This window comes from Myotis daubentonii, chromosome 10, assembly GCF_963259705.1.
Source record: "Myotis daubentonii chromosome 10, mMyoDau2.1, whole genome shotgun sequence".
Taxonomy (NCBI): domain Eukaryota; kingdom Metazoa; phylum Chordata; class Mammalia; order Chiroptera; family Vespertilionidae; genus Myotis; species Myotis daubentonii.
This window is the reverse complement of record NC_081849.1, coordinates 25,629,102-25,653,203: the sequence shown is the minus strand read 5'-3', so window position 1 is coordinate 25,653,203 and position 24,102 is coordinate 25,629,102. Positions and strand designations below refer to the sequence as shown.

At 53.0% G+C, this 24,102-nt stretch overlaps 1 protein-coding gene across 1 annotated transcript in view; it reads left to right on the top strand.

Annotated features, from left to right (window-relative positions):
- Positions 1-24,102, top strand: part of PLXNA4 (plexin A4) — a 416,580-nt gene that overhangs the window by 334,475 nt on the left and 58,003 nt on the right. Inside the window, exons 10-14 of the mRNA XM_059711811.1 lie at positions 6,387-6,587; positions 12,467-12,563; positions 12,879-13,069; positions 15,402-15,553; positions 19,441-19,558. Of these exons, the coding sequence (XP_059567794.1) occupies positions 6,387-6,587; positions 12,467-12,563; positions 12,879-13,069; positions 15,402-15,553; positions 19,441-19,558 (759 nt within the window). The remainder of the gene's footprint in view (positions 1-6,386; positions 6,588-12,466; positions 12,564-12,878; positions 13,070-15,401; positions 15,554-19,440; positions 19,559-24,102) is intronic.

The window sequence follows — 24,102 nt, the reverse complement described above, 5'->3', positions numbered from 1 at the left end:
AATACAGTTCCTCATGTTATGACCCAACCATAAAATTATTTTCACTGCTACTTCATAACTGTAATGTTGCTACTGTTATGAATCATAATGTAAATATCTGATATGCAGGATGGTCTTAGGTGACCCCTGTGAAAGGGTCGTTTGACCACCAAAGGGGTCGCGACCCACAGGTTGAGAACCGCTGACCTAATGGGAGGAGTCACTGGTCCCCAAATGGCTTTGACATTCCCAGGCCCCTCCACCTGCTGACCTGAACACCCCATCAGGCCCACACACTTAATAGCAGTGTTCTGTAGGAAGCAAAGGTGAGCATCCACGGAAAAGCAAATTCACTGATAAAAATGTGTCCTCAGTGGACTCGCTTACTGTTATTTCTCGCCTAAACTGAAAAGCAGAGTGAGCTGCAGCTGGAATGGTCTTTGCCAGAAAGGCAGAGCACATCTGGCCCACGGGGCCCGGGCTCAGAGGAGCTTCCCGTAGCCCCTCTCTTCTTGAAGTTCAAGCAGAGTTTACTCCAGAGAACAGCTGTACGATCAGAAGAGGCTAAATGAATTCTATTTGATTTTCAAAGCTGTGCTTGAAAGGCTCTCCCAACCTTCCTGACCACCCCACTGCCCCTGAGAGGACATCCGTTATCCAGAACGGATATCATGAAATCTGCCGAACCCAGGGGCTAGTCCCCTCCAGGACTGAAGAGCTGGCAAGGCAACAATGCCAAGCCCTGGGCTACGGCTCGCTCCTGGTGCTGAGATGAGCCCCATTTGCTCAGGGCGGTCAAAGGCACTCACCTCCCCGCAGGACTCAGGGGAGTCCTTGCAGAGGAGCCATTCCTGGGACCCAACCCAAAGGCACAAAACCACTTTGCCATGCCCTTCACCCTCTTTTGAGAAAAACACAGCCAAACCAGCTAAAGAACTTGCTTCTGATCCTCGCATAGCCCCCACTCCAGGTATTCCATTACTGGGTTGCCATTTCTCCAGACAATTGCACTTTCCATCAATCTTGTCTGCCCCTCCCCCATTAAGGTTATGGGTATTTCCTTTCTGTATTATTACTTTGCTTTCTCCATAAACCGGCCCATCGTAGATCATGCTAATGGCGTTATGAACTTGGGGAATATATGGTGCGTTACATTTTGGTATTGGGCATCATGTGTCTGAGAAGTGTAAATTTTGGGGGTTGGTTGGGGCTAGAACTGGCTTGTCTTTGGAATTGATGGGGGTTGAGGTGACATGGAAGGGAAAGGTGACCTACAAATCGCTTATTCTTTAGCTGCCCCTAGATGCTGCCCCAGCCCAGCTCTCCCCACCCCCACAGCACCACAGTCCCCCAATCCTGCTTTAACAACAACTAGGAGAATTAGAGCCCCTATCTTGTAACCACACCGGGGGCTGTAAATCCATAGCCTGCCATCCCCTCCACAGGCAGCACCAGCCCTGAAGGCAGCCTTTTCCCTCCCAGCTCAGCAGCAGTCTTTATGTCCTTGTTCAATTATTTAAATATGCAATGAGACCTCGTGTAAAGCAGCCATTGACATGCTGGACATGGTAGACTGGGAAGCATCCTTTTTGCTTTCGTACTTTGGCTTGGTGTTCCTTCTCAGTTAGCAGTGGAGACCGCAATATGCACGGGGCTAGGCAGGTGACCTGGAGCCCACCAGAGCCGCCTCCTGCAAGCCAAGACATTGAAGGTTTCCTTGTGCCTCAAGCCACTGCCACTGCCACTCCCCACCCCAGTCCATTCTTACAACTGCAGAACGTAGCCACAGGCAAAACAGCCTCTGAGGGAATCTGGTTCTCACGCATGCATTTGTCTCCAAATCATCTTGCTAAATGCAGGTATTTCCCACCCTCTGAGAGGGAGCTGGCCTTTTCAAAGGATAGTTCAGAGAAACATCTTTCTTGAAAAGAGAAGGGAAGTATGTTTGAGGAATTCCAGGTGGGGACTGGATTATCATCTGGGACGACAGTCAGATGAACAGGTGTAAGTGCTTTTGTTCACTGTCATTGTGGGAACGGAGTAGGTAACTGATGTCCTGAGTTTCTTTATCATGAACACGGGGGGGTGGGGGGGGATCATATGTGTTGTGCTATGAAACAAGAGGGCACATGGGAACATATGTGTCAGGGGGTGGAGGTGACAGAATGCACACTGGACTGAATCCTTATACCCCTGTAGCATGTTAACCATGTTCACTGGAATCATAACAGCATCATACTCTGTCTACCAGAGTCACACCTGCCTGTATCATGGTACCAGTTGCAATATACCAGTTACTATAATATTAAAATACTTCCCTCCTGGTAGGTAAATAGCCACTTCCAGGAGGCCCTCCTGCCCCACAAGCCCCCAGCCCCTCCAGCATGCATTCAGCTGGTCAGTATTTTGAAAACCACACTTGGAGCTAGTACATGCAGCAGGCACCATTATCCCCATTTTAGAGATGGGAAAACTGATTGTCCTAGATCATCTATTGGGTTATTAATAGAACTGGGACCATAAAAATCATGCAATCCAAACATGGTTGCCTGGTGGAGGTATGCCTCAGAGCATGTAAAACGTGCAGCTTCAGGGTGTCATCTCCTGTTAGGAGAGCAGTGGACAGAACTGGGACCTCCCTACCTGTCCCCCTTGTGTTTGGGGCCCTTGGAGCTGTTGAAATGGTCACACTCCACTGCAGATCTGAAGCCAGGAAGGGCGGAATAAGCTGGGTAGCAGGAGCATGGGGTGTGTGTGGGAAACACACTGGCTGGAGCAGGGGAGATGGAGCCTTCGGAAATGCGGTGGGAAAAGAGAGTTGGTGAGGGCCAAGGTGCAGCCTGAACTGAGGGGCAAAGATGAGGAAGGAACACATTCTTGTTGACTGCTCGCTCGCTCTGTGCCAGCCACTTACATATGGCAGTTCACGGACTCCCCCAATGCCCTTTGGAAGAGGAGTGGTTAATCCCCTTGCTCGTTAAGGCCAGCGATGATTGACTCTGACAATAGCTGGAGGGAGACAGATTTGTCCTCAAAGGTACACGATTCCCCAACTCGGCTCTTTCTAGTTAAGGAAGCTCCAAGGTGAGGACAAGGGGTGGCTGACCTGAGCTCAGGACAGTGGGCCTGAGCTCAGGACAGTGGGCTTCAGACAGGAGACGTGGGGAAACATGGGTTTCTCTGAAATTTCCAGGAGAAATAAGCGATTTGTAAGTCACCTTTCCCTTCCATGTCACCTCAACCCCCATCAATTCCAAAGACAAGCCAGCTCTAGCCCCAACCAACCCCCATTAGACCTAGGGGTGGTCTGTCCTGGGATCTCAGCATGAGGCAGGGCAGGATCAGGGAGCTGGAGTGGGTAGAAGGGGCAGCTGTCCCTTCATGCCTGTTGCCTAGGAAAAACTTGCCATGTTACATTTCAATTAGGAGGGATTCCAGGGTCAATCAGCAGTGCCACCAGAGGAAAATGGGCCCTGCCCAGCCCTGGGCCTCTCCAATTATTATTAATGAACTTACTCTCAGAGCTGCCAACCTTTTTATATGCAAACTAAGGCTTTATGGGGCCACTGACAATCAGGACTCATTAGAGAACTCATAACAAGCCTCAGTGAGAGTCTCACAGGGGGAGAGCTACTGCTTCATCCTGTCTCCTGGACTAGAATCAGTGCGCCCCCAGGCAAGGTTCCAGGCCACCTCCAAGCTCCCGAGTCCTGCTGGTCTCAGGGAGATCCTTGCTGGCCCACCACCCCATCCTGAGGTGCTCCCGCCCACTGGTAGGAACTGACCTCTTTCATCAAGGGGAGGAAAGATGGGTGGATCGGCATCTGAGTTTGTTAGCTGCCAGCACATCTGCTGACACTGAGCCATTATTTTTCCTCTCCCTGCCTCGGTTTCTCCTTTGCAACGTAGAGGGATCCATTAGGTTGGTTCTGAAGACTGTCAGGGTCTAGACAACCTCAGTACACCGTTCACGAGCAGCAACATTTAGCTGTGGGACATGGAGGTGCGAGTCCAGCACTCCTGCTCTGACTCCAGATGCAGCCAAAGACTCCCCCATGCAGATGTGGATGGAGCAAGAGGAAGGTCAGGCTCGCACATGCTCTAGGGAAGGAGGGCTGCCCAGGAGTAGAGTGAAGAGGGGAGTCAGGACTGGCCTGGACCCTCAGCTCAAGAGATTGTCCCTCCTGATTCTCCAACAAGCCCTGTTTCAGTCCTGAGCTTCATCCTTTTCACAAACTTGCTCCTGTCTTCCAGGCCCTGCACTCTCATCTGGCTGGGGGACGGGTGGTGATGGCAGTTGAGACAGGGGCACAGGATGGAGCTACTAAGACTCTCTCCACATGTGGGCCTCAAAGTATCTGGGACCCATTCACTCCAAAGCCTCAGGGCCTGGTGCTGGTTCAGCCCGCCCCCCTCCCCCCAATGCCTGCCTCCCTGCTGCTTCTCTTTAATTGTGGTAAAATGTACATGACAAATTTACCATCTCAGCCAATTTTAAGGGTGCAGTTTAGTGCCATTAGGCGCATTCACATTGTTATTCACCATCCATCTCCAGAACTTGTTCACCTTCCCCAACTGAACTCTGTACCTATTAAACAAGAACTCTCCATTTCCCCATGCCCCAGAACCCACCATTCTACTTTCTGTGTCTGTGAATTTAAGAACTCTAGGGAGCTCACATGGGTGGAATTGTGTAGTATTTGTCCTACTGTGACTGACTTGTTTCACTTAGCATAATGTTTTCAAGATTCAGCCATGTTGTAGCATGTGTTAAAATTCCCTTCCTTTTTAAGGTGAAATAATATTCCATCATATTATACATCACATTTTGTTCACCCACTCATCCACTGATGGGCAGGTGGGCTGCTCCCCCCTTTTGGCTATTGTGGATAATGCTGCTCTGAGCATGGGGTTGCCAGTTAGAGTCCCCACTCTCAGCTCTTTTGGGCGCACACCCAAGAATGATTGCTGGGTCTGCCCCTCTCCTAGCTGCTCTTCAGGATAAAGGTGAGGGCAGCCTGGAGGCAGGGAGGGGAATCAGTTTAACGGCCCTGGGCCTCAGTCCCCTGAAGCCAGGCTGCAGGGTGATCAGGAAGGACTGCTGAGACCACTCCAATCATGGCATCAGGACTGGCTAGAGCTGAATGGGTCCTTGGGTTCCCTCCAGTCGACAGATAGGGAAATCGAGTCTCAGAGTGGGGATGGGCTCTGCTTAGGGTTCCATAACTCATCGGACACTCAGCAGGCCCTGAGGTCTTCTCACCCCAACTTTCAGTGACAGAGGGGCTCACATGTGCTTTCAGACCCAGGAAGGACAGCTGCCAAGTTGCCTGATGGCCTCCCGCCTGTCCTCCCCCACAGCCTCCTCTGCCTCTCTGCTGGGGAAGGTGCCCGGGTGGGGGCCAGCAGCCTCTGCTGAGATGTGTGTGCCGCGCTTTTGATGGCCAACTTGCCCCAAAAGTGCCACAGCAATAGGAATCAGGGAATGGTGGACTTGCCTGACACAGGGAGCCCAGCCTTGCTGGTGTTTACAGAAACCCTCACTCTTGCCCATACCATGCAGCCAGAAATACTGACTTCTTCCCCCCAGCTCTGAGAACCCAGAAACAAGCCAGCCTCCGCCTCTCAGCTGGGCAGAGCATCACATTTGCTTTATGGACCCCATTCTCTCCCAGCCCTCCCTGGGCAGAGCTGACTGCCCCTGGGACACGGGCCAGCGATCCACTGCCTCCATCCCCAAAGGTCCTCGGGGCCAGTTCGGCTCCAGGCTGAGCATGCCCATTGCTGGCATCTGGTCAGCGTGTATCTGCTCTGAGGGGTGTTCCCTGGGCTCGGGGCACCCCAGAGTTATGTCTGAAGGTTCTGGATTTACAGGGTCTTGGGGCCCATTCCAGGACATCCCAAATGCCAGGCTCAGCCCATGAATGGAAGGCTCTGCCGGCCCCTCCTGCTCTGGCCCAGGCTCCCGTTCCAGAGCCGCAGCCAGGGCGTTGCCTCACTCTGATCTGCCCACGTGGTCCTTGGTAGCCTGAGACTGAGCAAGGGTTCGGCAGCCCAACGTGCAAAGGGTCACCCAGCCAGCCGCATTGTGTCTGCTGGATAGGAGGGGTGCCTGAGGAGGCCTCCGGGGGTGTCAGAGTCTGGAGGGCATTTAAACGGAACCTGGAGGGCAGGGACAGCCTCGGGGAGAAGTGGCCTCGAGATGGTGGCTCCGGGACCGGGATCTCTCAGTCCCCTTCCCTCCTGCAGAGGCCGGGGTGGGCACTTGTGCCCAGGACCGTTTTGGGTGTGTTTGTGGGAGGGAGGGACGGGGCGAACATGCGGGTTAGGTCTGGAGAGGCTCCAGATAGGAGCCTTTGGCACCTTTGGCTTCCTGCTCCCGCCTGAGCCGTGCTCTCTGTCCCCAGGACTGCCCCCAGCTGCTGCGAGTGGACAAGATCCTGGTGCCCGTGGAGGTGATCAAGCCCATCACGCTGAAGGCCAAGAACCTGCCGCAGCCGCAGTCCGGGCAGCGCGGGTACGAGTGTGTCCTCAACATCCAGGGCAGCGAGCAGAGGGTGCCCGCCCTGCGCTTCAACAGCTCCAGCGTGCAGTGCCAGAACACCTCTGTGAGTGCCAGCCCTGCCCGCGGCTCCACCCTCCTCCCCCATCCTTGTCTCGTCCAGAGCCAGATCCGCTCAGCTCTGCAGGGCTTCCCCAGACACCCCCCAAACTGTTCAGCTTCTCCCCACCCTGCCCACCACCCAGCGAGGGCTGGGCTCCAGGTCACCAGTGCCTGCCAGAGCTGTGGCCCTGTGTGGCCAGAAGCGTGCTCTGCCCAAGACAGGGGCTGAGGGGAGGCGATTTGGACCAGCCATGGGGCTGCTGAGCACTGTTCATGGGTAGCGACTGGCATGTCCGTGGAGGAGCTCTGGGGACCCTGGGCCCCGCCTTCCTGCCAGGGCTGAGCCAAGTGCCTCGTGTGAGCCACACAGGCCCCACTGCCTTCACACCGGCACCGAGGCTGTGTCCCAGCACAGGAGGCTTCTGAGACAGACACGCACCCACAGGGGCTGCTGGAGGGTGTGTTGCTCCCGTCCGCACAAATCCTACCCCCTGAGGAAATCCAAACCAGGTCCACGCTCAGCCACCTCCTGATTCCTCAGCACCACACACTGAACCCTCTCCCAGCATCACTCCTGCCGTCACCTCCTCCCCAGCGGGGCCTCCCCATCAGGGCTCTGCACCCAGAAGCTCAGAGACAAGGATTACACTTGGAGACTTGTGACATTTTCACTGTACAAAAGAGCAACTAGAGGCCCAGAAGCAGGGGCAGGTCTAGGCTTGTGGGGCTGAGAGTTATACAATTGGGGGACCCTCTTTAAGAATTAAACCTAATAACTGCAAGAGTAAATGCACAGGCAGCCCTAGAAGGGGCTGCAGCTCCGTGTGCCTTGGAGTACCTCCCCCCCCGCCCCCTCCCCACCTAGAGGGTAAGTGACATGGATATCAGACAGCTACAGCTAGTGCGTGGCTGGCCGGGCTTGGATTCGGGAGCTCCTCCTGTGTCACCCGGCCTGCATGCATCGTCCTCATCCCTTCCATGGGGAGTGTGATTGGAATTTGATGCGAAGCAAAGCATTTTGGGGGAGCACTCCACTCTCCCTACAGGAAGCCATTTAGGGCCAGTGGCCCTCAGAGAGGCCCGCATGCTTGCCCAAGGTGGCTCAGCGTTACAGGACTGAACTGACCACGGATTTCCCAACCTCGGAAACCCCAGACCACAGCTCCCCTGGCGGCCGGCCTGGCTTTCAGATTTCTGCAGTGCCCCAGATTAAACCTGCAAGCAAAGGGGATATTAGACACCTCCCATTTCCTCCTGAATCCTGAGGCCAAGCAGACTAGCCCCAAGGGTTTGGCTCAAGTGGTTCTCCCCCAAATAAGCAAGCCCCTGGGGGGAGAGAGCCTGAGCCCCACATCTGACTCAGCGGAAGGCAGCTGGGGATTTCGGACCACAAAGAAAACCGCCTCTTGCCCCGGGGAAGCTGCCCCAGAGATCCAGGCCTCAGAGGTGTCAGGCGGGAGGGCAGAGTCTGCGGCCTCTGATGAGTCTTCAGTTCCCCAGATGTCACAGGCTGGGCCCCCGAGCTTCTGCTAACTAGGTTCAATAGGCCAGCATAACCCAGATGACATCCTGAGTTGGTCCCAGAAGCCCCTGGGTCAAAACCCCGTCCATCCTGGGGGACTAGCACATTTCCCAGCGGCTCTGCCAGAATTGGAAGCAGATTATGCTCAGATTAACCTTAGCATTTCCCCAGCTAAGGCCTGACTCCATGAATGAGCCCTCTGGGGGTCCCAGGGAACTCCCTGAATGTGGGGGTGAAACCAGAGCCTCCTGGGAACAAGGTCCCTAAGGGAAGCCCAGCGGCCCTGACAGATAGGGGCTGGGTCTCCTTAGGGCAGTGGCCCAGGCCCCGTGGGCAGTACCAATGTGATAAGGAATGGCAGTGCTGGGCTCCTAGCACACCCCCTGACCAAAGTTTGAGTTAAAATTAGCAACTGAACACTTTATACCCCAGCCTTGGTGTTACCCTGTGGGCAGAGACTGGTCTGCATCAGAGAGGGTTGTGTGAAAGTCACGTTCCATTGCCTCAGTGAGCTCCCTGGATGGGAGAGGATGGGAGAGGTTCTAACAGAGAACCCCTGGTCTGTGATGACAGAGGTGGGTGACAGAGAGGTCTCAGAGAGCAGAAAGGGAAAAGAGACACAGGAAAGCCTGGCATGGGCGTGATGCTGGGCTGGGTGGGCAGGCAGGTTGCTTCCAGCCCACGATTTGGGGACAGGCCTGGGCCAATCACTGCAGCCCTCAGGGGGCCCCAGGGAGGACAGGGCTGCTCACAGACAGAGTTGGAGGGAGGACACGGGGCATTCTGGAATAAGTGGGCCACAGCGGCAGCGGGCTGGCTGCAGAGCTGGCCGAGGTCCTAGGCCCCAGCCCAGATTCCACAAACCCACAGTGGCCTCCCGTGTTCTCTTGGTGCCCCAACTTACCACATGCTAAACAGGGGTGGTGAGGCCAATGGGGAGGTGTTGTGCCCTTGCTGCCTCCTGAAACACAGCTGGAGTTGTGTTTAGACACCTCCTGTTTCCTCCTGAATCCTGAGGCCAAGCAGACTAGCCCCAAGGGTTTGGCTCAAGTGGTTCTCCCCCAAATAAGCAAGCCCCTGGGGGGAGAGAGCCTGAGCCCCACATCTGACTCAGCGGAAGGCAGCTGGGGATTTCGGACCACAAAGAAAACCGCCTCTTGCCCCGGGGAAGCTGCCCCAGAGATCCAGGCCTCAGAGGTGTCAGGCGGGAGTTGGTCTGCTGGGCCCTCTGGGGTCCTGGGCACAGATGCATGGTCTTCTTAGGTTGTTCAGATTTGCTGTTGGCTTTTCAGCAAAATACCTCAGAACTCAGAACCAGAGAATGGTTGGAGGAAAGCATGTCCAAATTGCACAGAGGTTTCCTTTTTGCTTCAGGAGGTAGAGAAACGAAGTTCACACTTTCCCAAGGTCACAATCAAGGTCATCCACTGGCAGAGCCAGACTTGATTGCGACACTTAACCTCTTGGCCCTTGGGAGCCTGAAATATTCTTCTCTCGGCTCTGAGCTTTGTGCAGATGAACTGCCCACTGATTGCAGAGAGCTATATAAATGCTAAGTGCACAGAGGTGGGGAGCAGAGAGGATGGGAGCCAGTGGTCTGGGCTTCCCCAGCTGTCTGCCCGCCTCCCTCTCCCTGTGGGGTGCAGGTCCGGGGGAGAGAGGGTGTCCAGGAAGGAGAGTGGCTTCCCTAGAGACCCAGGGAGTGTTGGAGGGTTCGTGATTTCTATAATATTTCATAATCAAGATCCCGGGAACTGGGGAGAGAAAGAGAAAGTAACACCCAGCATATTTGATCATTAAAGTCTTTTGTATTTTCAGTTTTCTTTGGGAAAAAAATGTGGGTGTACACACAAGTACATCTGAACATACAAGCATCCTCGTATGCATACACCTCCATATGTACCAAGTGTCTGGTGCATAAACACTCAATAAACAGCTGCTATTATTATTCCACATAAACATAAACACAGGGAACACAAATGTATTTTGCACAGCATCCGTGACATTGTGTAAATACCATACTCAGTAATACTTGAGAGTGCTCATTCCACTCGACAGCCCTGTGCTCCGGGCCCTGGAGGGCTGTCTCATACCCGCGCAGCGTTGCTGTGAGGTAGACACTGTGTGCGGTCCCACTGTGCCCACTGTACAAATGGGGACACTGGGATGTAGGTAATTTGCCCACAGCTGGTCACTGCAGAGCCACATCATGGCAACGCGTGTGTGTGTGTGTGCACACGTGTATGAACAGGCAGATAGTACAGTTCTGTGCGCTGACCTCTTCTCCCACATGGACACAGTTGTAAACACAGACACACACGTGGCTCATGCAGAATTTCCTGCCTTGTTCTGTGAGGGACTTCAGGTCCTTCCTGAGAGGGGCCTGAGGTTCTGTCCAACGTGCCCCTGGCCATGAGCTGTTACTCCCTCTTGGAGTCCTGGGCAGAGCCTGGCCGAGCCAGAGCCCTCTAGCCCACAGCCTGGGCCACCCTCACCACACTCCCCCATAGGGCCACGGAGGAGGGAGATGGGAAGGATGGGACGTGGAGCTTGACTGGGGGGGTAAATGAGAAGGGAGGTCCGGAAGGGAGTTTTTCCTTCTGTCCCCCTCCACATCTCTCCACCAGCAGGAACACTAGAGTTGCTTATCCAAAGTGCTCCCATCTCCTCAGCCTCCCTCAGCAGGTCTGGGTGGGGCCCTGGGACCTGCCTTCCGTGGCCCCTAGATGATTCTGATGAAGGTGGGCCAGGAGAACCTCCAGCCGAGTGGAAGAGCTTTTGTGGGAAAACTCAGCACCCAGCCTGACCCAGACGCAAAAGACAAACCTCTGGGGAGTTGATGACTGAGCTGTGTGGCAAAGAGCTTATGAGTCAGCAGCTGAATTCTGAGCTGATCAAAAAAAACGCACTGTTGTTTCTTCAGGGCCAGGGAGCTTGGCTTTGTTCTCTGGCTTGAGCCCTGACCCTGGTCCCGGCCCAGGTGTCCTCGGTCACAGGGAGGTGCTGTGAGAGGGTGGATGGTGTGAACCACCATCTCTGTGAGGAAACACTGACCGTGGCTCCTGGCTGGGCATACTCACCAGGGAGTTAGTGAGAAATTTCGGAGCGTCGGGTAGACCCTGGAGAAGGCTGTATGTTGCTGCATGAGGACAGCTGGGCACATTCACATTGGAGCACATTCTGGAACTCAGGAATTTGGGGTGATTTCTCAGGTTAGTAGCCTAACTTCTTTAGAAGTCTCTACAAATTGCCTACAGAAGCAGAGGCGCAGATGGCAGGCTCCCCAGCTGGTGTGTCCACAGGTTCTGTGGCCCCCTCGCTGGTAAAGGTGCTGTGCTGGCTCCGTGAGGGAGCGGTGGCTGCCTGTCGTAACCATCCACACCCCCATGGCCCAGAGAGCCAAACTTTAACTCTAAGTTAAAAGAGCCTGTCTCCCTAGCTGGTTTGGCTCAGTGGATAGAGCGTTGGCCTACAGACTGAAGGTCCCATGTTCCATTCCAGTCATGGGCATATGACCGGGTTGCGGGCTTGATCCTCAGTAGGGGGCATGTAGGAGGCATCCAATCAATGATTCTCATCATTGATGTGTCTCTCTCTCTCCTTCTCCCTTCCTTTCTGAAATCAATAAAAAATATATATATATATATTTTAAAAAAAGAGCCTGTCAAACAAGTCCCCTGGACCAGACCTTCCAACAAATCACCAGACCTCAGCTCCTCCTGCGCAGAAAGTTGCTCAGCTCCCTGCCCCCATGGCCCCCGTGGAGGCAGCCTGTGTGGTGATGAGAAACACCAGGGAGGGTTGGAAATGCTGCTGGGCAGGCTCTGAGTTCCGCAGCCTCCCCTCTGGGGATTGAGAAGTGTCTGCTCTCAGAAGGCAGGTGGGGGCTGGCACGCCCGGGGACTGTCCCTCCACCCTCCATCCCTGGCAGCACCTCTCCCTGCACTCCTCCCACCTCTTAGCACCACAGTCCCAAAGGCTGGGACTCTGTTAAACTTCCTGGGGGAAGGCCAGAGGATGGACAGGCCTCCGCGGAAGGTGGATGAGTAGCTCGCTCAAAGCTGCTCCGTGGACCTGCGTTCCACATGGGTATCCCACCCAGCCTGGCCCTCCCCTGCCCTGGCTTCCTAAGCCCTGCACCCTGTCCCCTGACATGTTCTTCCCCACCCTGCCCACCCACAGATGTGCATGCCTGTACGCATGTGCTACACACACACACACACACACACACACACACACACACACACACAATCAGGACCAGTTTCTAGCCCCGTGTGCTCCTCAGGGCCCCAAGTTGAACATTCAACCCCTCTAGAAACCTGTGACTCGGCTCTCTTCTTTCCTCCCCAACCTGCTTGCAGTATTCCTACGAAGGGATGGAGATCAACAACCTGCCCGTGGAGCTGATGGTCGTGTGGAACGGGCACTTCAACATCGACAACCCTGCTCAGAACAGAGGTGTGCAAGGTGGCCTGGGTGGCGGGTGAAGGGGAGAGCTACTCTGCACTCGTGGGCAGGTGTCATTCGTCCCCCATCCTCTGGCCTGAGCCCGCCCTCCACAGCCTCTCCACCATCCCCACTGCTCTATGACTTGTTGGGCACGGGCCCAGCATGGGCAGGTGGCCCCTGGGAGAGGAGGGGTGAGCAGGGCTGGCTGGAAGGAGACTGGCCTTCCCAGTCCAGAACCATCACCAAAGGGAGGGGCTGCACTCCTTGCCACACTCCCCAACCCTCCCAGCCTGACCCCAGCCCACTCTGGCCCTTTGCCTGCAGTTCACCTTTATAAGTGCGGAGCCATGCGCGAGAGCTGCGGCCTGTGCCTCAAGGCGGACCCTGACTTCGAGTGCGGCTGGTGCCAGGTCCAGGGCCAGTGCACCCTGCGGCAGCACTGCCCCATCCACGAGAGCCAGTGGCTGGAGCTGGCGGGCCCCAACAGCAAGTGCACGAACCCCCGAATCACGGAGGTAAGCCGCTGACCAGGGGTCCTGCCTGGGGCTGGGCCTGAGGCCATGCCTGGCCAAGGGAAGGCGAGAGCAGAGAGGGGCTCCACTGTCCAGTTGGAGTCTCCATGGAAGCTGTGTCAGAAAGAACTCGAAGTCCTCGCCACCTTCCCTTTGTCTCTAAAGATGTCACCTCCAAAGATGTTACCTTTGGTGTTAAAACCCAAGGTGTCTCTCTTGGTGACAAAGCCATGACACTCCATCAGCAGCAGGCTCACCAAGCAGTGAATCCATGACAGAGGCTGTGTGGGTGGGGGTCAAGGGTTTGAGTCTTGGCTCTGTAGGCTCATTGCTGGGTTGCTCAAGGCTAATTCATCACTGTCTCTGTGCCTCAGCTGGCTCACCTGTGCAATGGGTCTGGTTGACCATCTATCTCATAGTGGAGTTATAAGGATGGTATGCCCAGCCTACAGGGATCTTCCCATCTTCCTCCTCATCATTCCTGTTCATCATCATCATTAAAATCATCGCTGTCCATGGCTAAGCCCAGGGAGTCACTGCCCCTGGGGTTCATTTAGGTCGCCCTGTGTCTTCACCTCCCCACTCCACATTCCAGCCACCCCTCTGTGCCCCCCACCCAGAGCCCTTAACAAGAAACCACCTTGGCAGGTGTGACTAACAGCGTGTCTGGCAAAAATGGTGGGACTGGCTTTCTTCTTGGCCTGAGACCAAGAAAATTGCAGAGAGGAGATGGCAAATGTTCCTGAGATGGAGGCTATTCACTGGCTCCATCCTGGCATCGACCCTCCCAGAACCCAGGGAACCAAGGGCCGGGCCGGAGATCAAACTCCTTTCTCAGGATGACAAGCCGGGGCTGGAAGGCCATGCAGCTGCTGCCAGGTGCCAGCTGCACTTTGAGGACTGGCTGAGCAGGCATTTGGGAAGCAGAGGGACTCCCTCTTCCTGCCTTCCCTGTATCTTCCCACCTCCCTCACACGGAGATGGGTCTCCATCTCCAAAGAGCCATTGTTTCCAATGCAAGGAGAACACGCATGTGCAAACCCTCACACTCACGTGCACGCTCATTCACAGACATGCACGCCTGCATGTGTAGGAAGCAGGAAGTATCTTGACTTTTGTAGGTGAACAACTCCCCCTGGCAAAGCTGCCACCCGGGGGTGCTCCCCAGCCTAGTTACCCTTTCCCTTTCCCACCTTTCACTGTCCCCCCAGATGGAGCCCCCACTTGGGGCCCTCAAAGGGGGAGAGAGCAGGACCTACTAAGAAGTGGCCTATCTGAGCTCTTTTTTTCCATTGTGATACCCTTGACATTGGCCAGGATCCAGGCGCTGATGTTCCGAGGCCCCAGGAATGGGAAATGCGCCTTCCTCTGTCTATCAAATGCCAAGAAAAGCTGGCACGAATGTCTCTGCCAGCAAGGTTTCTACTGCGGGAGGCCACAACTGGACCATGTGAACTGGATGGAGCCCCTCCCTCAAAGCAGGCCCTTGGTTGCTGGAACTTAACATTCCAATCATGGGTTTTAACACCAAAGGTGACATCTTTGGAGGGAAAGCTGGACATTTTGGCCAGTGTAAGAGGCGAAAGTCTAATTAAATATCCCTTAGAAACCAAGTCAAACAGTGAAGGTAAAGGGGTTGTGACAAGTGCTCTGGTAACTCCAGGAAGACGCTTGGGAGTTGGAGTTTGCAGTACAATTACACCCAAGAAACGATGCTGCTACTGCAAAGTCCAGAGGAGAAGGGAGATGCTGTCCCTGCTCTCAGAGGCTCCGGCTCTGAAGAGGAAGTGGGTGGAGGATGGAAAGATGGGAATCAGGCACAAATGTTACCATGAAAGGAACACAAAGAAGGTGCCTTAAAATTTCATTTGGGGGGAGGGGAGGGGACAAGAGAAGGATTAGGAAAGAGAGAATATCTGGTTATGGAAAGAGACCTTAGAGAAGGGTCTTAGTTCCCATAGTGTGGAAGGCTGCGGGTTCGCAGGAGGGTGACTCATGTAGCTTGAGAGTGCAACCAACACAAGCAAATGCCCAAATGCTTTAATCCCCATTTTCAATGAATTACCCAGTGATGTTTCGGATCACGTTCGGCTCCATCTTCCATGAAATAGGAAAATGAATGAGGGTCTTTGATCACTGCTCCTGAAACCACACCCAAACCTGGACTGCTCTGCCAGAGCTCCTGCCACTGGCAGTGCCAGATCCAGATGCCCTGGGGCACTTGGACACAGCTCAGGAATCGGGCAGAGGTGGGAAGAGCCATTCCTTGGCCCATCAGCAAGGGGTGATGGCTTCCTCTTGGTGCCTGCCACATCACCATGCTTCCTCCCTCCAGATAATCCCAGTGACGGGCCCCCGGGAGGGGGGCACCAAGGTCACCATCCGAGGAGAGAACCTGGGCCTGGAATTCCGGGACATCGCCTCCTACGTCAAGGTGGCCGGCGTGGAGTGCAGCCCCTTGGTGGATGGCTACATCCCTGCCGAACAGTAAGTGGACGTGACCTGAGACACAGACAGGTAGTGGAGGGGAGGGAAGATAAGCCAAAAAGAAGGGGTCTTAAAGCTTATGGAGGTAAAAGGAGAATGCCCTTGACATTCTAGGGTGCTGGGGCGGGACTCCCACACCTGGACCAGCCAGCTGCCATATTGGGGGAAGTGTAGAAAAGGGGAAAGGCTGGGAGAGAAGTGATGGTTACCTCCTTGGGCTGTGGGGGTGAGTAGGAATGAGATAGAGCAAAGTTAAAATCTGCAAGAGAAGTATGAGTTCAATTGCTTACCCCAACTCCCTCTGCTGTCCCTAACTCCCCATGCATGTCCATACCAGGAATCTTGTGCTACCCGGTATGGAGACGGAAATGAAACTCCTCACTCCCTGGCAGGCCTGTGGGTACTTTGGATAGTTAGTTTCTCTTTGTGAAATCTGCTGGTCCACTGAAAGGGTCATTCAACAACCTAGCTGGCCTCTAACCTACCTGGTAGAGGAGGTTTGCAAGCCACATATTGCCTTGTAAATAAGTAAACACAATTTTCCAGCCCAGCAAACCCAACCATGAAATCTTGCCAGCACAATAGAATCTATTTATGCCATCTTTGCTGCCCCTCCAGAGTGAAACCTTGCCACCTGTCCCATGGACATAAGTTGCTGACTCTTTGCAAGGCCTCCCTGAGCTAGGTCAGTGCCCTTTGTGGTTCTGCTTACTGAGTCCTGCCCAGATTCAGTGGTTCTGGAACCATCAGTACCACCACCCTCAGTTCCTCCTGAGTTCCATCTGGTCTTCCTAAGGTGCTCAGAGTACATCAGATCATTGAAGGTTCCAGACTTGGTAGCACTCACCTCCCTGGTCCATCATCGTTTATTTATCTGAAGATCATTTTGTGAGTCTTTCAACTTTCTGAGTTCTTGCTAGGACAAAATTGGCTGCTACCATATAGTGAGATTTGGGGAACTCTGAAATGCCCCACTTGGAACTTGACATTAAAAATATTATAAAAGCCCTGGTTGGTTTGCTCAGTGGTTAGAATGTCAGCCCTCAGACCAAATCAATGTGTCTCTCTCATGTGGGTGTTTCTCTCTCTCTCTCTCTCTCTCTCTCTCTCTCTCTCTCTCTCTCTCTCTCCCTTCCTCCCTCCCTTCTTTCCACTCTCTCTAAAAATCAATGGAAAAAATATCCTCGGGTGAGGATTTAAATTTTTTTTTAATATATTAAAGCCACACTATTGAAGTATTATGGTACGAGTTAGATCAGTAGAATCAGATAAACACCCAGAAAAATAATCCTGATGTATAAATATGTAGTATGTAATAAAAGTGACATTTCAAATCTGCAAGGAAAGGAAAGATCATTCAGTGAGTGGTGCTGGTTAACTCCCTGAGAAAAAAATCAGATCTTTACTTCACTTTATAATCTAAAATAAATTCCAGACAGATTAAAAAGTTAAGTGTAAAAATGAAACTGTGAAAGGATTACAAGAAAACACAGGTGAGAATTTATCTAATTTCAAGAAAAGAAAGCTGTTCTAAGTATAACTGCAAAAGAAAAATTATAAAGGGAAAGATAAGAAGATTTGAGTAATAAAACTTAAAGCTTGTGCCTCAAAAACCATTGTAAGCAGAATAAAAATGTGAATGATAGACTGGGTATATGTTTATACCCTATTACAGGTAAGAGATGATTTTATAAATAAAAATAAAAGAGGTTTTACAAATAAAAGGCAAATATCACAAAAATGAGCAAAGAGCATCCAAAAGTCATATAAAAATGTCTAACATTGGTAGTAATCAATGAAATGCAAAATAAAACAACAAGGAACAGTGTTTGAAAGCCAATGCCCAGAGCAGATGAGAAGCATGACAAATAGCATATTCCTACGTTCTTGTCAGGAGGGTAGATTGGGATGAACTTTCTGAAAAGCAGTTTGGAAATGTGAGTCAAAAGTCTTTAGCCTGGCCATATTACTTCTGGACCTTTCCCTTCATAACCAGAATGCACAAATATTTATTTGCATGAATGCTTATTTTAGCCTTATTTATAATAGTAAAAATTTAGAGGCATTTGTGTGTTTGACAATAGTAAATTAATCAACTCAATAAACTCTTTTATATGCATAAGACAGTCAACTATAGAGCCATTAAGTCTGATACTGTGGGAGAATCATGACCAGGAGTACACTCAACGTCTATTAAGGGAGAACACAGGTTACCAAGCAGAATGCAGAGTTTCTAATTAATTTTATGAAAGAAAATCAAATTGGAAACATGTACACAGACATGTGGACAGTGAATATTCCTGGGTGAGGCAGTTGGGGGGTGGGCGTATGTACGGCAAGTGCTTTTATGTACTTTCTATTTTTGACACTGAACATGCATTGATTATGTTACCTTCACAGAAGGGCGTGTATTTTTGCTGGACTCTCACCCAGAAGTGCTTTCTAAAAGAAGCACAGAACCCAGGAGCTATAAAGTGAAAGAACAAGCAATGAACCACATAGCCACGTTTAAACTTTAGGCTTTTGGGTGGCAAAAGACACCATAAACAAAATTAAAGCAGAGGTGACCAATGGGGAGAAGAGAATGTAAAACTTATTACAGACAAAAGTTAATGCTCCCAGCTCAGCAGTTCCTACAGAACGGCAATCCATTCGCAAAATGAAGAGAGGGCTTCAGACAAGTCAAAGGAAAGGCTATGCAAGATTAAAACACACACGCATGTATGAAACACACATGCATGTTTGAAAACACGGGCACCTTCACTAGTAAGCAGGGAACTGGATGATGGTACAGTCACAGTGTAAAACACTGTGAGGCTGTCCAGGGCAGAGTCGTGTGAACAGTGACATGAACGGAGTCCATGCTGTATTGTTGAGTCAAAAGACAGGTTAGAACAGTGGATAATTAGGTCTCACTTTTATTTTTTAAATCATGTATATGTTTCATTATATATATACACACACACACATATATATATTTGTATATAGCTGTATGTGTATATATAACATTTTGGTTTATGTGTGTGCATATATCAAACATAAATATACATACATACGTGTGTATGTGTGTGTGTATATATGTACAAATATATATAGTTGGACAAGTTGACTAACTTTGCTGTGCCTCAGTTTTCTCATTTGTAAAATGGAAATTATATATATATATATACACACACACACACACACACACAAGTCTAGTAAAAGGCTTGGGAGACTATACATACTAAACTTGTAGAGAGGTTAGGACTGAAAAAAGGGACACTACTTTTTTATTGCCACACTTCTGTACTATCTCATTCTCAAAATTCTCAAATGGTATGAACAAATTTTGCAATTAAAACAATAAAAATTTATAAAAAGGGAAAAATGTATGACTCCCCCCAACCGCAACATGCATGTCTGTTGGCCTGCCAAGCCCCCGGCTGGGACTGGGAGCAGAAAGCCCTTGGTGAGGCAGGCCATGAGTTCCTACAAGGACCTGAAAACCTTAGGTCTACTCCATGGCTCCTGTCTGGCTTGCTGTGGGTCCTTGGCTAAGTCACTGTACCTCCCTGGTCCTGCCAGCTCTATCCACTAAGCCACTTGGCTAAAATTCACAGTAATTCATAACTCAGTGGATAATTCATGAATTAGGAACTAAGTGTTGAGTCAGAACCCTCCCCTAGGCTCCTCACTTTACAGAGGGCCTCCAGGGGACCCCTGAAGATCATGTTTCCTCAATCCCTGAGGACCCAGCAGGAGCCCCTGCAGGAAGGAACCTGGGGTGTCTTTCACCTCCTCCCCTGCTTATCCCCGAGATCCTACTGCAGAGAATGGGGCCAGGAGTCACGGCTGGGAGTCCTGTGACTGTCCTGTGACTCAGGGTGTCTGTCCTCTCCTCCCTGCAGGATCGTGTGTGAGATGGGGGAGGCCAAGCCCAGCCAGCACGCTGGCTTCGTGGAAATCTGTGTGGCCGTGTGTCGGCCCGAGTTCATGGCCCGGTCCTCTCAGCTCTACTACTTCATGGCTTCATGGTGAGTCCTGGCCACCAGAGTCTGGCCAAGCACAGGCCACAGACCTCATTACCATGATCACTGGCCCGTCTAGACCTCTGTGGGCAAACCCAGGCAGCACCAGGGAAGATGCTCTGGCCCCACCCCAGAATCCCCTGCTGAGGGGCAGTGTGGCATGGAAGGTGAGAGTGTGGTCCTGCATCAGGACTCCTGGGATTTGAGCACTGTCCTTGCCACTTACTGAGTGAACCTGGGCAGGTTGCTTAACCTTTCTGTGCCTGGATGTCTTCATTTCTAAAACAGAATAACAATAGCATCTACCCCAAGGTACAGTTGTGAACAGCCGGCTGTCACTAAGCACACAGGGAAGCTCAGGGAGAAGTACACGCATGTAATGATCTAGTGGGGGTGCAGTTTCACCCATTTGTTTCAGGTTTGAACCCCGCCTTCTGAAAGGATTTGAGGGAATTTCAAGTTAAAACCAACACACTTTGAGACAAGTGATAAATATACATATGTTCATATAGAAAGTATACAAATGTGTTGCATATTATATATCAACACTAATAAAAGAGAAAAATGGTAATTGGCGTACGACGATACCCTTTTCATTGGCTAATCAGGGCTATATGCAAATTAACTGCCAACTAAGATTGGCAGTTAACTGCCAACAAGATGGCGGTTAATTTGCATATGTAGGCACAATGCAGGGAGGCGAAAGGGAAAGCAGGAAGAAGCCCCCTGCCACTGACAGTGATCGGAAACCCAGGGGGGAGCTAAGAGCTGCGGGGCAGGGCAAAGGCGGCCCTGGGGCCGCCTTTGCCCTGCCCCCCAGCCATGATCGGAGAATCAGGTGCCTTTTCCGCCCTGGCCAGTGATAGCAGGAAGTAGGGGTGGAGCCAGCGATGGGAGCTGGGTACGGTCGAAGCTGGCAGTCCCGGGAGCTAGGGGTCCCTTGCCTGGGCCTAAAGCGAAGCCCACGATCGCGGGGCCGCTGCAGCTGCGGGTCCCCGCTACCCGGGCCGGATGCCTCAGCCAGAGGCGTCAGGCCTGGGCAAGGGGCCGATCCTGCGATTGGAGGGTGATGGGGGTCAACGCCTGAGGGCTCCCAGTACGTGAGAGGGGGCAGGCTGGGCTGAGGGACACTCCCCCCCCCACACACCCAGTGCACGAATTTCGTGCACCGGGCCCCTAGTATATATATATGATATATGGAAATATGTGCTATTCCATCAGAGTTGAGATAATGAAAGGGAGAGAGATTGAGACAGGGAGGCAGAGACAACCTCAGCAGGTATTGGGGGGTATGGCCCGGCACCCCAGCATTGGGCGTGAGGTCTGGCTCTGAAGTGAGCTGGCAGCGTGGTGCAGGGAGGCCGCTGCTGCACGGCCATAGCAAGCACTGGACTGGCTTGGCTGCCCAGCACAGTTCTCGCCCCGCGGTCCCCTGGAGTGACGAGGTTCCCGGTGCCAGGACCAGCGCTACCTCACTAAGCAGCTGCGTCCTTTGGGCCTTGGCTGCCTCTGCCCTGTCTCCAGCCAGGCCTCCACCTCTGTGACCACTCAAAGGCCACTGCCCTGAACGTCCTGCCATCGCCTCCCATGGCCCACCCAGGCATCAGCTCCTCAGAGAGGGTGTCACCCCCACTTGCCCATTTCTGCCTGAGGCCTGTCACCCAGGCCCACAATGTGGACTGTGACCCACTTCCTCTCCTTCCGCTCCATCACCATGTCCTGGAGTCTCACTTCCCCATTCCACACACCACCACAAGGGCCTCCTTAAGTCCTTGCCTCTGTCTGAACCCCTTCTACTCCACCCACCCTGGCGGAGTACCGTTTTCAGTACGTCAGCCCCGCCTCATGAAGCGCCCAGGTGCCCACTGCCTCTCACTGTCCCTTGGTCGGGCCGCCCGGCCAGCCAACACTAACTGCTCCAGGCTTCGTGCGGCTGGACCCCCTTGCCTTCTCCGTCTCCTCCCCTGCATGGCTCTAAGCCACAGCCTCCCATTCCTCCTGCTCATGACCCAGTCCTCATCCCTCTCCTGGGCGGGTGCCCTGCTCCCTGGGACCTGGCGTCCACCTGCACTGGCCTCAGTGTTGCCCGCTGGGGCCCTGCCCCTCTCGCAGCTCAGACAGTCTTTGCAGATGAAGCCCAGGCTGTCGATTTCTTTGCCAGCTGCCGAGGTACTTTAAGCAAAAGGCTCTGGAGCCCCCAAGTTAAATCACACCCTGCAGCTGGGCACACAGCTGCCCGGGAGACTCGCTGCAGCTGGGCTGGGGACCCCTGGCCTAGGCTTAGTGTTGATTGAGTAGCCGCCATGTGCCTGCTCATATCTGCTTCCGGGCTCAATTCTCATAACATCTCTGCGGTGGATACTCCAGAGCCCCTTCTGCTCCCAGGGAGGGTCAGTCTTGCCTGCTTGATGGCTCCTACCTGGAGCAGGACGCGGCTGGATGACGGATATTAAGACGAGGCTCCTAGGAAAGAGCCCGTGGAAAGGCAGCATCTGCATAAGGCAGAACAGTTTTCTGTGTGGCTCCTAAGTAGTGGGAGGCTGTCCCTGAGATAAGGGATGACAAGGAAATGCCCCAGAAGGTGGGAGCAGAGGGACGGGGAGAGGAGGGGTGATGAGGGGAGGAGAGGTGAGCAGGAAGGCCGGTCAGGAGGGAGGAGAGTTGCTGCCAGCAGGTAAACGCATTGGCCCACTGGGTCCCTGGGACTTGAACATTTGTGTCGCTTTTCTATTGAGGGGCGTCTCTGAAGAACTGCCCTGCGCTACATGTTCCCTGGGGAAGACTTTCAAGGAGGAGGAATGGTGTAGGGACCTGTCTCCTCCCCAGACCCTACCTTGTATTTAAGGGCCCAATAGTTGGGGCCTCCCCACAGAGCTTCTGGGGTTCAGAGAGGGAACGAGGGGCAGAGGGCCCATGAATCCCACCAGGAAGTTAGGAAGGGACAGAATGGCCCTCATACTCCCTGGCACCGCAGAGCATCTTGTAGGTGGAACAGCCTGGGCCCCACAGGAAGCCCGTAGCTCCTCTGGAGACTGGATTCTGCCAGGAGGCCCCTTCCCAGGGCCAAGGCAGGGCTCAGGTTCGGGTCTCCCTCGGTTTCCCTCCACAAATCAGGCTAGTCTTGGTGATACATGCGGCCTTGTCACAGGTTCAGTCTCTAGAGATCTCCCTGGAAAGAGTGCTTTTCCCTTCCCCTGACCTCCCACTTGGGAGCCCAGTGAAGAGGTGGCAAGTAAGGTAGGACTGACTCCCGGGGAAGTCTATCTACCAGTGAAATGTCTGTGGAGCCTGTCTTGAATGAGTAAGAGCTTCTCACAACTTTAAAACACAAGGCATCTGCATCTGCATCTCTGTGCTTTTCTCTCCCTGCTCCCACCTTCCTGCAAAAGCCAGCAGGGTTACTCACTTCTACCCTGTCCAAGTCCCCCCTCCCCCCCCCCCGCCCCACCCACAGACTGCCAGGGAGCCTGTTCTTCTCCCTTCATCCCATCTATCCTAACTTCCCTGGTTTTGATTATATCTCTAAGCATCCACCAACCCTCACAGTCACAGTCAGTGGGACCTCCTGTTATAGACAATGGGGACAAAGAAACCATTTGTGAGAGGTGACACAGAGTTATGGAACCAGAAAACATCAGGCACCTTTGAGATAACCATTGTTTGACCCAGCTCCCTGATACTGTGATCAGAGAGGGTAAGTGACTTGTCCTGAGCCAAACAGCATGATCTAGGCAGAACAGAGAAAGGAACACTCTTCCCACATGTCACTGCCCCCCTGCCCAGCTCTCCGGCTGAGCCAGTGGCAGAGGCAAAATAAAGTGTTCCTGGGCTTGGTGGATGCCGTGGGGATGCCAGGCCCAGGACCTGCAGGGACTGGTGAGCAGAGAGCTGGGTCGGACATGGAGTGCAGCGGTCAGCGTGCGTCCCTGCGTGTGTGACCTGAGCTTTGACTTGGGCATCACGTTCCAGGCCCGGAGCTGTAGGCTTCTCTTCTCTGGTTATGGATCCAGGCCTGTCTGTGGGGAGGCCGCCTGCCATCTCCTCCGAGGGAGTGGAGTGGGTTCAAGTTTTGGTGCAGAATTCTTTGAGAGGGCAGGGAGTGGGGGCCCAGGGAGAAGGAAATCTTCATTTAAATGCAGATACAGGCTTCTCACCTGGGACTGAAGAAAGTTTTTCCATTAAAATGCTAATGAAAGAACACACTGCAACTCCAAATCCTCAGCCACCAGCCCCCTTGCCAATTGGACTCAATCACTGACCAGTCTTTGCCCCCCCCCCCCCCCCCGCTCCCACCCTCCACACACACCCCTCCTTTCCCTGGGGCCCTCAGATCCCATTGCTCAGGCCCTGGGCGCTTTGGGCTGAGTCTGAGAGGTCTGTGGAAGGGGCAGATCACCTTCTGAAAGCAAATGAGCTTGGAGACCGGAGCAGGGGTGGAGAACTGGAGCTCTGGAATCATCAGACATGTCTCAGCTGTGCCACCTTTCAGCTGTGGGACCTTGGAAACTCCCTAACATCTCTGAATCTCTTCTGTGAGATGGG